Source organism: Tursiops truncatus, chromosome 21 (assembly GCF_011762595.2).
Source record: "Tursiops truncatus isolate mTurTru1 chromosome 21, mTurTru1.mat.Y, whole genome shotgun sequence".
Lineage (NCBI taxonomy): Eukaryota > Metazoa > Chordata > Mammalia > Artiodactyla > Delphinidae > Tursiops > Tursiops truncatus.
In genome coordinates, this window is record NC_047054.1 from 30,021,846 (window position 1) to 30,037,482 (window position 15,637).

General features: G+C 45.5%; 1 protein-coding gene across 6 annotated transcripts in view; it reads left to right on the forward strand.

Moving 5' to 3' along the window:
* Positions 1–15,590, forward strand: part of PLEKHA2 (pleckstrin homology domain containing A2) — a 56,721-nt gene extending 41,131 nt beyond the window's left edge. For all 6 annotated transcript variants that reach the window (XM_033848931.2, XM_033848933.2, XM_033848935.2 and 3 more), the window contains 3 exons: positions 3,349–3,412; positions 11,170–11,247; positions 11,685–15,590. In XM_033848931.2, coding sequence (XP_033704822.1) covers positions 3,349–3,412; positions 11,170–11,247; positions 11,685–12,047 — 505 coding nt within the window. In that variant the 3' untranslated portion in view covers positions 12,048–15,590. The remainder of the gene's footprint in view (positions 1–3,348; positions 3,413–11,169; positions 11,248–11,684) is intronic.
* Positions 15,591–15,637: the final 47 nt, after the last annotated feature.

The window sequence follows — 15,637 nt, forward strand, 5'->3', positions numbered from 1 at the left end:
CTTTCTCCTCTCCTCATTTTGACAAAGTCCCTGATGTCTTCTTAATATGGGGATGAGTCACAGCAATGCTCTCGGGCAGGACGAGGAAGTATTTTTAATGTGTTCCTCTTTCAACTAGGAAATGGTCACCTTTCCAGTGCCACAGAGCGTAGGACGAGTTTGGGACCTGGGGCCTCTTCGAGTGCGCTCCCATATCCAACACCCATACAGGTGGCCCTGGAACCAAACTTTAGAGACCCGAGGGCGTCCGGGCATCTAGCAGTCTTCATTTGGCCCTCAGTCTGCAGTCTGTAGGGGAACTATATGGAATCTCCGTCCCACGGACTCTGCATGCAGAGCCTGCGTCCCCAGGGAAGCTGTTAACAGCAGACTGACTGTTCTCACATGAAGGCATGGGAGGGTCTTGCATGAAAACGAGGTGTCTTGTGGCCCAAGGAAGCAGGCACTGTTGTGAGCCTTGCAAACGGCAGTTGCAGAGTGTGGAAGATTAGGGAAGTTCCCACCGACAAATTATCATGCGTGAAAGGTGCTACAGATGGAAGCTGCAGAAGTGTGGCCCCAGCGGTGACAGTGGGTGGAGGAGAGATGAGGCTTGCTCCTGACCCTGGAGGTCCGTGCAGGTTGATGGGTGTATTGGGGCAGCTTAGGAAACCCAGATAATGTTCGTCCCTAAGAGCGCTTTGCACTTTGCCTGAGCCAGAGTCAGACTGAACTCCGAGGAAAAGAATTGAGGGAGTTGAAGATCCTCGGGGAGGGAAGTTGCCGAGGCCCTGCAGGTTCCAGGCCTGTGAGACTGGGGTCTCCCAAACCCAGTCACGGGGGTTAGGGCCTCTGAGTAGTCAGTTAATGTTTTGTTGACTTGAGTTGAATTGAAAGGCCACATGTAGCCTGAGAAGTAGATATGAAAAGGGTGGGGATTTCCTCCCTGTTTGCGTTTACCTCCCCTGTAGTAGATTACATGATTGTGCTGCATGTGCATGAATAGTTGAAAAGGTTAAACCATCTTATCCAGAAAGAAGAGCCATCTCCACTCGGATACTCAGAAAGTGATTATAATAGCTAATGAAATGCATTTCAAATGACCACTCTGTGACATTCATTGTACCAGGTGCCTCATATAACTTATGAGATGCCTTATATAACTTATAACTGATCTTTGCGGTAAGAAGCTTGGTAGAGGAGTGCTTCTGATTTCCATTTTACAGTTGGGGTAGAAAGGCTCACAAAGTTTTAGAAATATTCCTAAAGTACCTTTTCCCAGTGGAGTCAGGATTGGGCCCCAGGTCTGTCTGACCCCTGATTGCTGTCCCCGCCCATGTGGGGCTCTAGTCTCGTGCTCCTCCTTTGCCCAGGTGCCCATGTCACTGGCAGCGCACCTGCCATTTCCTTCCAAGTCCTGATTCCTGAAGCCAGCCCTGCCTGTGATCAGTCCTTTCTTTCTTTTTCTTTCTTTCTTTTTTTTTTTTTAAATTTTTTGACCACACCACATGGCATGTAGGATCTTAGTTCCTCAACCAGGAATCAAACCCGGGCCCCCCTGCAGTGGAAGTGCAGAGGCTTAACCACTGGACCACCGGGGAAGTCCCCCTGTGATTAGTCCTTTCTTGGAATTATTCTAACTCTTGGCATATAACACGCAGTCTAACATCTGACTGTAAAGTTTTGCTCTTTTATGTTCTTTCATGGGGAAGGAATTAGATCTTTCACTCCTTACATGTTCCCCGTAGTGACTGGATGCACAGAGCAGGCATTTCACCCTGTAAATAATTTCGGGATGGGAGGTTTGAAGGCGAGCTACCTCTCGCCTTCCTCCTTGCGGAAGTAGGGTCCCTCTTCCAAACCTCACACCCAATTTGAAGCATCTTCCAGTGGTCTACTCTCTCCTTCCCTTTTTCCTCTTGAGCATCCAGTCCCCTTTTGAGAGCAGGGATTTAGGGAAGCTGATGCAGTTGCTGTGTGGGTGGAGAAAGGCTTTGGAAATAAGAGATTCAGGTCCCTTAGGAGAGGCATCTGGTAGTGGAGTAACTAAGAGCGTAGACTCTGGAGTTGGACCCAGTTTCAAATCCTGGCTCTGCCGGTTCCTTACTCCGGTGCCGTGGACAAGTCATGGAACCTCTCTGAGCCTGGGTTTCCCCATCCATAAAGTAGGGAAAGTCTTACTGCCTCATTGGATTGTTGGGAAGATTGGATGAAATAACACATTAAAAAACACAAAGAAGGGCTTCCCTGGTGGCGTAGTGGTTGAGAGTCCACCTGCCGATGCAGGGGACACGGGTTCGTGCCCCGGTCTGGGAAGATCCCACATGCCGTGGAGCGGCTAGGCCCCTGAGCCATGGCTGCTGAGCCTGCGTGTCCGGAGCCTGTGCTCCACAACGGGAGAGGCCACAACAGTGAGAGGCCCGTGTACTGCAAAAAAAAACAAATAAACAAACAAAAAAATAACACAACAGATTGGTGGTTGTCAGAGGCGGAGGGTGGGGAGTGGCCGAAATGGGTGAAGGGGGTCGAAAGATACAAACCTCCAGTTATCAAATCAGTAAGTCCTGGGGATGCCATGTGCAGCACGGTGACTGTGGTTGGTAGCACTGTATTCTATATTTGAAAGTTGCTAAGAGAGTAGAGCTTAAAAGCTATAATCTCATCACGAGAAATAAAATTTGAGTGTTACGTACGAGACAGTGATCATTTGCAGTGTATACAAATATCAAATCATGTTGTACACCTGAAATGAATATACTGTTTTTTGTCTTACAAATATACTGTTCTATGTCCATCTCTTAATAATATATATGTATATAAGATATATATTTAATGGAGCATAATGGACAGAACAGTGTGTGCTTGTGTATATATATAAAACCAATAAAATTTTCATCTACTTGACCCTCAGATAAAAACACTTGAAACAGTGCTTCTCACCAAGCACTTTTTATCAGTACATCTGAGCCACTGAAGAAACACACAGTCCTAGACGGTGTGGGGTGTGGTGCATGTGAGGCAAGAGGTTTTGGAGGCCAAGGAGCTTTGTCCTGTTAGAACTGGTGGTGGTGTGTACTGGGGAGGGGGATCCATGGGGATGGTTAAACCACTTGAGACCCTCCAGGAAGTGAAGCTGTAGGAAACCCTGTAATGCCTTCTGAGGCAGGGCAGCAGGAGGAATGGCCTGTGGATCCCCTTTTTAGGGTAGGGGGCACGGGTACCTGCCTCAGGGTGAATCAAGTCCTCAGTGGGTGACCAGCATGCCTGGTAACTTTCAGGGTGGGGGCACGGGTACCTGCCTCAGGGTGAATCAGGTCCTCAGTGGGTGACCAGCATGCCTGGTAACTTTCTATCTCTTTCTCTGTCTAGCGATCTGCTGATGAGGGACAACCTGTTTGAAATAATAACCAGCTCCAGGACCTTCTACGTGCAGGTAAAAAGCTCGCTGCCAGAAGACGCTGACGTTCCTTCTCTGTGGGTGGTGTGCTTGTAGGCCTGCCTTTCCCTTTGCTTTCTCTTTTATTTTGTTCGAAGTTTCTAGGTGGTAAATTTAGCCCCCGATAGTCAGTCCGACTCCCATTTTATTCTAAACAGGATGTTTGCCAAAAGCTTCCCAACCGTAAAATAATAAGAACGGGTTGAGCCGCTACACTGGGGAATGTGAGTTTGTACCAGCTGCTCGTAGCTGCTGGGCGCCAGCTCAGCAGAGAAAAGGGGAACTGGTCAGTGGTTTCACTTCTCCCTTGGAGGGTGTTTATAAGCCCCGTCTATGTGTGGACAGCACTGTGTGCGGAAGGACAAAAGCACAGAGGGCCCTGTGCGGGTACCAGGTGCACAGCCAGCTGCACAGAGAAAGCGATTGTTTGGACTCCGACGGTTCAGCTCTCAGAAGCATCTCCCCTCCACCCACAGCCTTGGAGTTCTCCCAACTCCTTCTCAAATCATAGGAGCTAGAAAGGCAGATTTCTAGCCTCTAGCCTGGCCTAGACTTTCAAGGCCAAGTCCTCGCTGCAGCCTGCCTAGCCGTCCACAGAGCGTGCCTTGATTCCTGCAGCCTCACGGTGCTGGTGCCCGTCGAGCGCCAAGGCTGCCATGGAGTGTGTTGGTTGGAATGCGGGGCTCCCCGACCAAAGCTTCTCAGGGTCCCCCGCGCGCTCCCCACTCAACACCTTCCCTTTCGTGAGGTCGACCCTCACCCATTTCGTGAGCAGCAGGTCCTTCTGAGCGGGTCCCCTTTCCTGAGCCCAGCAGACATGCTAGCAGCCTGAGGCATCTGTGTGTTCCATTCATTTAGACAAGCATCTGGGAAGAGCTGTGGAAAAGTGCTGCTGGGGCCCTAGAGCAGCCTCCACGGCCATTCAGGGACATGTTTGAGCTGTCGGTGCACCAAAAGAGTTTCCAGTTCTTGGACTAGACAGATGGGGCGTTGCCTCATCCTGGGGACCCCGCATTCAACAGAGCGGATCCTGAACCCGAGAGGGAGATAGTCAGGTAAACAGGCAGTTAGAACAGTGTGCAGAGGTGGGGAGGGCGTGTTGGAGAGATGAACGCAGGGGAGCTTTCGGGGCAGTGGAACTGTCCTGTGTGATACTGCAGTGGCAGATGTGTGAAATCGAATTTCACAGCACAGAGCATAAACCTTTAATATATGCAAATTTAAAAAATCATTTAGGAGATCAGGTGATCCTAGCATGGCATGCAGAATATGACCAAAGAACCTAAATGTGTTACAAGTATGAAACAACCTCACTCGTGGGAGTGGGGGAATAAAACAACAAAAAACAAAACAAGAAAACTGTGAGAAGGGCTACCCTTAGAGTGAGTAGTCGTTGCCATGGGAACTCCCAAGAAGGGTACCTCCCCCAGTCTCAGGGAGTCAAGGGAGGTTTCCTGAAGGAAGATACACCGAAGCCAAACCCTTGGCGGAAGAGTGGCCAAGGCAGAGGGAACAGCAAACAACAGGGGTTAAAAAAGCTTGGAGATGAAAGGGGCACAGGTGCTGGGAAGCTGATATGGAGGGCCTGTGGCCTGTGGGCCTTGTTCAGGAGCTTGTATTTTATCCTGGGAGTTAGGGTCCTTGGAGGTTAAGCTAGGGGAGTGACCCAATCAGATCTGCCTCCTAAAAATCCCACTTGGGCAAGTGACCTAAGAGCCTTGTTTTCCTCATCTGTAAAGTGGAGATGAGAGCCCTCGGTCCTGGTCCTGTTGATGGGATGCTGGCGGTGAATGTCCTGTTTGGTGCAGTGTAGGGGACAGGTAAGAAAAGGGTTAGACAGGAGCCAGGGAGAGCAGTTGGAAGGCTGTTGTAATGGTTTCAGTGAGAGATAAAGGTAGCCTGAACTTGGATGGATGGAGAAAAGTGGAAACATTTGAAGCTATTGATAAGTCCTTTCCAGGACTTGAGAGTTGATTGGATGTGGGGTGAAGGGAGCGATTATGCTGGGGTTAAGAGTCTAGAACAGAGCCTTGGACTGGAGATAGTGATTTGGGAAACATGAACGTCAACCAAAAAAAAAAAAAAAGTTCAGAAGACACTGCATCCATCATTGGCACGAGTGTCTGCACATTGACCAGGACCTTATCATCATTTCTGTCCTACTTTGCCATCTGCTCCCACATTTCTAGGATACAAGAACACTCACATCCCCCTGAATAAATAAATGAGCAAATGGACAAATCTGTGTATAGCACCAAAACTCAGAATAGAAGGTTGGAGAAGAGTAGAGATTAAAACTCTTTAAGAATATGTATTTATTCATTTAAAAACAACAACTATAAACTCGTTTATGTTAATACAAGTAACATTTAATGAAAAATAACGCTTTCTAAAACAAAAAAGCAACAGGAGTAGCATTTTGTAAATATATTTTTGCAAATCTCTTTAATGGCTGGTTTATTAGAAGACAGCAGGATTCTCATATCTGCTTCTGCACTCAGTCTGTGGCCATATGTTGTTTTGATGGAAGAGTATGAAGAAAATCTGGCCCCGCAGAGACATGTATTTGGAATAAAGGGATATTTTAATAGCTCTTTCAGATAATTGTGGATCTTCTTTGATTCTATACCGAAACTTGACAAATCGTAGTTTCTTAATGTTTAGGTGCTGTGTGGAATCAGAAGCTGGTATCAATAAACTTTCATACTCTTACATTAAAATCCATTGGTCAGTTTTGCTCTCTGAATGGATCATATGTGGCAGGGCTGTATCTAAAGGTGGGATTGGTTCTTGGGGAGAGGTAGGGGTTCTTAGCTTGTTGGAAAGGGAGGGCTGCAGAGGTTGGGAGTAAGATTGAGAAGGAGATGCCTAAAGCGTTTGGACAGCTGCAATGGAAGTAACCAGAGGTGCATATGGGAAGCCTTTTATTGATGGCCCGTTAGAACTCAGTGCTTGAAACCATTGCAAATGTTATGATACCGGTCTCATACCAGGTAATCAGAGCTCATCGGACTGCAGTGAAACTACAGACTGCAGTGACGCATTTAATACCCTTCGTTCCTCTCACCTCAAAAAGTGCCCTCACGGACGGAAACCCTACTTTTCCTTTTGAACCAAGCACCAGAGACACGTACACACTTAAGCAGACCAGGAAGAGAGGAAGGTATAAGCTTGGCACTTCCCTTCTCGTTCTGTTGAGTTTCAAGGCTTTTTTTCTAGTCTCTTAGTAATTCACCACAGGGTGGGTGGATTTCAGCTCTGTGTTTTACTGGTTCATGGAGCTACCTGTGTGATGTGGTTTTAAGATAGTTCTGAGTGTTTGATGAAAGCTAAGCACAGGCTTTCCATAAAAGATAGGTATACACATACACTGTAATTTTTGCATATAATTTTTGAGGTTTCACTTAATTTCTGTTGCCAGTGGAGTCCAGTTCTTAAAACTACTAATAGAGATTTAAACTGTGATCTCAGTAATGTAATATCCTATTTCTTCTCGTGTGGGATCAGTATCTGCTTTTCTCTTTGAATAGTATATATATATATATATTTTTTTCCTTTTAAATAAATTTATTTATTTTTGGCCGCGTTTGGTGTTCATTGCTGTGCATGGGCTTTCTCTAGTTGCGGCGAGCGGGGGCCACTCTTCATTGCGGTGCGCGGGCTTCTCGTTGCGGCGGCTTCTCTTGTTGCGGAACGCGGTCTCTAGGCGTGCAGGCTTCAGTAGTTGTGGCACGTGGGCTCAGTAGTTGTGGCTCGAGGGCTCTGGAGAGCAGGCTTAGTAGTTGTGGTGCAGGGGCTTAGTTGCTCCGCCGCATGTGGGATCTTCCCAGACCGGGGCTCGAACCCGTGTCCCTTGCATTGGCAGGCGGATTCTTAACCACTGCGCCACCAGGGAAGCCCCTTGAATAATGTTTTAAACATTAGTGAACATTAAAATAATGTTTACTACTGTTTATTATCCTCATGGCTGGGTTCATTACCTAGGTTATCTGACAGAAAAATGTCCTTAAACGGAATTAGTGCATTAGGGAAGAAATGTAATTAGCAAACAATTTCCGTCTCAAATACTAAATGTTTTAAGAAAGAGATTTAAATGTTTTTCCCATCATATTAGCAAAGATTTTTTAAAAATTGTAATATTTAAAACAAAAAAAAAGTAAAAAATAAAAGGGAATTCCCTGTCAGTCCAGTGGTTAGGACTCCACGCTTTCACTGCCGTGGGCCCAGGTTCCCTCCCTGGTTGGGGAACTAGGATCCTGCAAGCTCGTACTGTGGCCAAAAAATAAAAAAAAGTTTTTTAACTGTAATATTTAATTCTAACAAGGGTGCATGTAATATACATACATACATATATATGTTTAAATGAAATCTATATTATTGACTAGACATCACTCTGGCCATATATAAGAAGAGCCTTAAAAGCGTGGATACTCTGGGACTTTTCCCGGCGATCCAGTGGTTAAGACTCTGCACTTCCACTGCAGGGGGTGTGGGTTCGATCCCAGGAACTAAGATCCCACATGCCATGTGCTGTGGGCCCCCCCCTGCCCCGCAAAAACATGCATACTCTTTAGCAACTTCCCTGGGAGCTGAAGAATCTTAAGTATGAAAAAAGCTTTATACACGAAGATGTGAATAGCAGTATTGTTTATATTAGAGAATTGGAAATGATCTGAACGAATTCTAGAGGATCTGGATTCTTGTGTTTGAGTTTCCAGCTGTTAAGTCAGGTGATTCCCAGTGTTCTCTGATTCAGGATTCCTTGCTAAGTGGAGCTGGGGTGAGCACACCTAGGTTGGTTGAGTGATTGCTCCTAGAGAAGGAGTGTTTGTTGACTGTCTCAAAGGACAGTCAGATAGGTGGTCTGTGGCTTGTGGGTGGGGCGTTTTTTGCTCTGGTGATAAAAGGACTAAAAGTAGCTTAAAAAGCCCTGGAAACTGACTATTGGACTGTCATCATGGGGGTCTTGCAATCTGGTTAATGGGAACGTTCCATCTCCTGTGTGATGCGGGAGACCTTTGTCTCTCCCTTAGCTCCCATCCCCATCTTTCCCTCTGTCTTCTCACATTTCCCCACCAAATCAACTTCTGTTCCCCTAGAAGGAAAATCTGTAAGAAATGCTATTCTGCTGATGGACAATTTAATTGCCACCATCTCATTCCAAGTCAAAATAGCCTTTCTTCTCCCCCAAATATGTTATCTTATTATTATTATTTTTTTTACAGAAGTTGCCTTTAATTATCTTTTGCTCATATTATTTTAATTTACTTGACAATGACGATAATTTACATGCAGAGGCTCTTTCCATATAACGCACCCCCCAGAGTTGCAACTTGTTGTCTTCTACATTACTTTTTGTTTCCAGGGTCATCTCTATAATGTAATTGACTAGTGAAGTAATTAAGAATTTGAATATGACTTTCTACATAAATTAAGAAGCATGCTGGGGCTTCCCTGGTGGTGCAGTGGTTGAGGGTCTGCCTGCCAATGCAGGGGACGCGGGTTCGTGCCCCAGTCCGGGAGGATCCCTCATGCCGCAGAGCGGCTGGGCCCGTGGGCCATGGCCGCTGAGCCTGCGCGTCCGGAGCCTGTGCTCCGCAGCAGGAGAGGCTGCAACAGTGAGAGGCCCGTGTACCGCAAAAAAAAAAAAAAAACATGCTGTAATATTATTCTGCTTACAGTTGAAAACTTTTTTAATTAGCAAAGTATTCTTTTGAAACTGAGATTGGAAAATGCAATGTATAATTGGTCACTTTATCCAGAGAAAAGCAATACAACTAAGGTGAATTGAGATATAATACAGTTTTACTTTAAATTTCCTAGCTGTAGAAATAGACATTAGCATTTATGGATAATGTTATTTATAATAGAAATAATTATTAATATCTTTTCAAACAACCCAAGGAATCTGAGAGACTTCAAGAAATATAGACATGTGTACAGAAATCCTTAAGAAGGCTGAAAAGAATACAATAGAAAACAGGTAGGCAGTGAAGACCTGGTCACCCTCCCGTCTGTAAACCATTTTATGGGGCTGATAAACAAGCATATTAAGAAAAAGTATGTTACCTTCCTTGATCCCAACAATTTGATCCTTTAGGTAAGAATTATCCACAGTTTGAGTATGAAGAAAATGAAATTAAAAAGTTGTAGGGAGAAGGCAGCAAACATATTTATAATACTGGAATTTAAGGCTTCATCTGTGTCCCTCATACAAAGTAACAACAACAACGATAATGACTAATATGAAGCCCTTTCTGTGTATTAGGCTCTTTCAAACTGCCTTACCTAAATGAGTTCATTTAATTTTTCCCAATAGTTCTACTTGTGGAACAGGTTAGCTAGCCCTGCTATCAGTAAAATACCTTCTGGAAGAATCTTGGAGACCGTGTCCTGGTTATCTTTTTAGACTAGGGATGGATTTCTCTTTCTGGGAAACCACCAGGTTGTCAGGTAACTGGGAAAAGAAAAGTCCAGGGAAGAGAGAGGGCAGGTGAATTTGCAGCTATGGTGCGTGAGAGGGGTCTTCTCCAGGGGCACCGTTGCTGCCTCTCTTTGGCCCAGCGTGCCAGGGTGTGAAACTGTTCCCCTTGTAAGTGTCCTGCACACACCTAACCAGGGAGGGTTGGTTTGGGGACAGGATGGGGTAAGCATGCAAATTTGAGGGTTTTAAAAAGACTGGTCAAGTATTACCTTGATATAATGCAAAGGGAAAGCATCATTCTAGGGATGGGGAGAGTGAGGGGTGTATGTGGAGAATTTTGCAGGCCAGTGTGTGTGATGTTTGCATTCATGTATGCACGGGCATGCAAATGCACGCTGGTAATTTTGGGTGGCTCTATTGGGGAAGGTGCAGGGCGACAGAGAGAGGTTAACTAATAAAACGTTTCTGGAGGTCAAGGTTTCATTCAGTCTTGGTCCCATCTGTGTGCCTGGTACCTGATGTCACGTGTCACCCTGAGTAAGGCCTCAGTAAATGTTTGCCAGGTTCACTTGGATTCAGCTCCTGTAAAGCTGGAAAGCACTGAGAATTCCCAGGGCTCTACCTACTGTGGCTTGGCTTCTGATTTTCCTCTTTCTTCACAGAGCCGCTGCTGCCCCCTTCTGGGGTTGCTCGGTATTTCTGAGGGAGGAACTTTCTAAGGCCTCGGCTGTGCCCTCCCTGCATGTTGGTGAGCTTGGTGCTGCAAGTCTAGCAACTCTTGAGGCCTGGATGGGACTCAGGACAGACCCAGATCACTTGTGCTTTGAGAGAAGCCCTATTCCTGGAGAAACCACCTGTCTGGGAGGATTTGGTTTTAATGGGACTGGAGCTGAAAGTGGGATCATTTGTTGGGATAGCTGTGGTAGAAGGATGACTGCACTGGGTGTCAGAAGAACTGGAATCTAGACCAGCCCTAAACCTTGGGCTCTGGCTTTCTGGGCTTCATTTTCCTTTTCTGTAAAACAGGGGTGAGGCCAGGCCGATTGTGTTCCAGAGGGGATGAGGGACTTCAGTAGGGATGGGCCTCTAAGCTCTCCCTCTGTCACGATCTCTGCCCCACTTTGAGCCCTTTTATTTATGGGGTGACAAATATGATTTTTCTGGGGAAAAAAATGTCCTCAGAAGTCCGAAAGCCACCGGCCTGGATGGTCTCTGAGATCCCTTCCAGCTCTAATGGTGTGATTTTACGAACTTAGAATTGAGTCACAGGCGTGAAAGCTGAAATCACAGCGCCAGACGTGTCTCTGTAAGTGTGGTGGGTGTTTTGCAGGCAGACAGTCCAGAAGACATGCACAGCTGGATTAAGGAGATCGGGGCAGCTGTCCAGGCCCTCAAGTGCCACCCCAGAGTAAGTCACTTCCTTCCTGTTCACAGTCACTGTCAAGCTCGTGAGGAGTTGTCCCGAGTGGGTGGGTTTTATTTGGTGATGTAGGGAAGCAGCCCGGTGCCCAGATGCAGTTGAAGCCCCGGGCTGTCTTGCTTGTTTTTCTCTTTTGACTGGTTTGGGTACAGATTTTTATTTTTTGTTTTTTTCAGTAGTTGGAGGAAGTGAGGTAGGGTTGGATAGAGAACCAGAGCTTCCGATGTGTCCTGCACATCTCCCTGCCAGGCAGACCTTGACACTTCTGGGGTGAATGCCGCTGGCCATATTTAATTTCTGTAGACGCGTGTCTCTGGGCCTGTGAGGGTGGTGATCCTGGAGGGGGTCCTCTTCCTGGGACCTTGGGATAAACATTGTCAGGAAAACGCTTACTTTCCTCTTTTTCCCGCCTTTTATTTTTGTAGGAAATGTCCTTTTCTCGATCCATTTCTCTGACCCGCTCTGGAAGCTCCAGCCTCTCAGGGGGGCCCAACTCTGTCTTGTGCAGAGGGCGGCCGCCTCTGGAGGAGAGAAGGGCCCTCTGCAAAGCCCCCTCCGTGGCTTCCTCCTGGCAGCCCTGGACACCTGTCCCCCAGGCTGGGGAAAAGCTGCTGCCCACTGAAGAGACTCCTGAGGACTCTTTCTTCATGCCTCGACTTGGGGAGAGCAGTACTTCTGGGGTGCTGCCCAGCTCCCGGATAAGGCACAGATCGGAGCCCCAGCACCCCAAGGAGAAGCCATTTGTGTTCAACCTCGATGATGAAAACATACGGACCTCTGATGTGTGATGAGGCGCAGTGCCCAGGAGGGAAGGGGAGGACTCAGATGTCCAAGGGGCCGTGACTCAGTTTCTCTACCTGCTGGAGGACAGTCGGAGGCCTTCCTGGCACTCACATCCCTGTGGAGCTCTCTTGGGGGAGGGGAGCATCCAGCTGTTTCTGTTTTTTTTTTTAAATCAATGCAGTGTTTTTAATTCGGGAAAGTCACCAGGTTAGACCTGTAGGCTTGCTCAGTGGAGAGCAGGGTGCCTCTTACCTTGACTCTTCCATGGTCCACCTGGTGAGCGGAGGTTGGAAATCCAATTTCATCCCTAACCAAGTTTTTATTCCTTGTCCTTGTCTTATTAGTTTCTTCCCTTTGTTTTCAGGCCGGGTGCAGAACCTTGAGGCCAGTCATCTGGTTTTATCCTATTGCTGTTCATTGGCTGAAGTTTGACTGTGAAGTAGGAGGGTGGGAACTCACCCAACTGAAACTGGGGGAAGCAGTGGGGGACACCCAGGCTCCAGCTTGGCCGGGATACATTCTGAGGGGAGGTGTTAAAATCTGGGCGCTGGTCGTGGGGGGGCCCTGAATGTCGACCAGGGCAGATTCCCCCAACCTCCAGGGGACCTCCATAGGGGAAGAAATAGGGACTTCTTGTAAGGAATGGGAGAATGCACTCCCAACCCCAGTGCATCAGCCAGTTTCGGGAATTACTCTGTTCTCTTTGAGATGTTCTTTCACCCCAAATACTGTTGCTGTGAGAGACAGACCTGCCCACCCTGTTGCTGTGTCAGGCCCTTAGGATGGGTTTATCAGTGTTCAGTGCTGAGAACAGAACAGACATTGCCCTTGATACGGCGTTACTTGGAATGTGTGGAGGGTTGATGAGTGTATGATAATTCACTTGTGTGATACATCACATCTGTATTTTAGAGTTTGAGAGTTGCTTTAAAGCAGGTGCTGGGAAGAGATGGAGTTGAGTTCATCCAGCTAAAAATTTTTGATCCATGTTTTCCAGACAGAAGAAAAGGTCTCTTTTCGCAAAGACAGATGATCTTGGGTTCTTGCCTCTCAGCTCTTCTTTCGTGGGCCGACAGTAGTCTGATTTGAAGTGCTGTATATTGTATACCTTGGCAGGTTTGCTTTCTTTCTGTTCTTTGTGTTGCCCTTTGGGTGATGCCTCGTGTCTGTACTTGCATGATGAAATCTTGTCGTCTGACGAGGTCCTACATTCATAACAGTGAGGAGATAACAAAGATCATCTTGAGAGATATTTATATCTTTAATAAAATAGAAACTGTGCAGAGAAACATTGATTTACAGCCTATGCATTGCTGGTTAGAGATTTCCCAGGTAGAAGAGCATAGATTGTATTTCCCATCCCGTATTTTAGGATGTACCTTCTTCCATTTGACAAGAGATCCTATTTCCAGGGTCCCTGGGAGAAATTATCTGTCCAGCTTATGTGGTGAACTGCTACCAAGGTTCCCTAAAGGGAGGGAGCTTAACTCAGTTCTATCTAGAACTCTTTATCAGCTAGATCAGTTAATTTTGTCTTTAAAGTAAGAATTAACGAGTAGAGGAGGAGACTGTGATCAGAAAATCCTTAGTGGCTTGAGGGAAATCTTCTGTTTGTTTCGGGCAGTGTAGTTTCCTTGAAGACTGTGTCAGGTTGAGAACTTTTCTTGACCGTACTTCTTTGGAGATAACTTTCACTTAAATTGTTTGCCCTAGTGGTCCTGATATAAAAAAGGAAATCTATTCTAGATTTCTCTCTCTCTCTCTTTTTCCCCTCTTTTCTGCAGCCTCCTGTATACTTTTGTCCTTAGAAATCCCTGGTTTGGAGATTATTTATTTATGAGTGATCAAGGTGATAACATACTTCAGGTAGCCTGGTTTCAAGAAGCCATTACGAATTCTTAAAGTTCTTTGTCTCAGGTTTCATCTTCAGATTTTCCTCAAGAAAATTCTTTGGCTAGGTGAAAGAAAGTGCACAGAGATATGGAACTAACAAAGATAAATTAGGACCTTTTGAGATCTCTGTAAACATTCCCTGACTCATGGAAAGATGTCATCTCCTGGTGTTTAACTTGTGAAAATCTACCCATTTCTTCCTCTTTTAAATCAACTCTCTGCTCGATTACTACTGCTAAATTAATTGGCCATTATGGTAAGCTGATCTGTTTCTTATTCAGTAAGGTTTATTTTGAGAATGTATTAAATTAAACATACTTATAAATCCAGATTATATTATCATAATAGAGGGGAAACAAGGATTCTAGTTGGCAGATACTTGGGAATTCCAAGTTAGAGTGTTGTTAATGTAGTTCCAACACCAGATAAATATAATTATCTTCAATGAAGCTTAGAGGCATTCTCATTGCCAAATCTTATTTCAGAATTCCTTTCATGTTCATATTTCTTAGCTTCTGGTTAATTTCACATCACACCTTTTAATGTCACTACACGTGAGCCAAAGATGGTGCATATACGACCAAAGCATTTGGTTTCAAATGTGAAAAATGGAACCAAATGGAAAAAACAAGGAGGGGATGCAATATCGATTAGTAGTTAAGTGCATAGGCTCTGGAATAAATCTGTTTTTTTTTTTAAAAAACAGGAACCAAAAAAGGTACTGCATTTTTTTGTGTGTGTGGAATAAAAACGTTCTCTGAGTTGTGCTGTCTTCATAAGACTTTTGACATGGTCTTGACCCACTGTGTGTAACAGCTTCAGGTGTCTCCCCATAGGTGAACTATTATTGTCCACTGTTCTTGAAAGTTGAAGAATTGCTTGCTCAGGGTCAGCTGATGGCTGGTGAACGTAGTTTGGCCTTTTGCATTCTGTGAGATGACAGTTCGTACTAAGGTGTCCATCAGGTAAAGCGATCTCAGGTGAAAATTGCAGAGTTACACATCTGTTTCTGAATAGAATGCTGAGCTCCCATGAGAAAGAGTCCAACTTCATAGTTCACTTGAAGCAGAAGGTGGTTTGTTGTTTTATTTTTTTCCCCTGAATGTAACTGTGCTCTGATATGGTCTGAAAGGATCCAATAAATAAGTGGCAGATTCAGTAGTTGGGCAGTGGGATTTGATATGTTTGTTTTCACTGTTAACCAGATAAATAGGCATAAGGAAGTAGCAGAGTTTTGGAAACTGAGTTTCCCAAATCAGCTTTGTTTATAAAGTTTGAACATGTCAGAAACGGACAGATTTATTACATCTTTTCTACCAATGTCACTTTTTTCCCTTAGTCCCTTCTTCTCTCTGTTACTGCCTGCAGTAGTGAATTACAGTCACTCATGCTTGGTAGAGTTTCAATAAAGAGATTATTTGGCCCCAAAACATATTGTTTGACCCCTTCCCCCGCTGCTCCCCAAGATGTAGCATGATTCTGTGTTTTGAACCAGTATGTTTCAGCTGTGAAATGCACTTGTAGGCCGAGCTGAGTGCATGGAAACTCTTACGCTTCTCATTTTAAGCGATCTCCTACTTGGTATGTAGCAAAAAATAATTTTCTAAAACTGTTTTGTCGCTTGTTTTGTAATAAAAACCATGTGAAATACTGAAGTAGGTTGTGTGTTTTCCTAACTCTGATCGTCTGTCCCTGGGTGGGT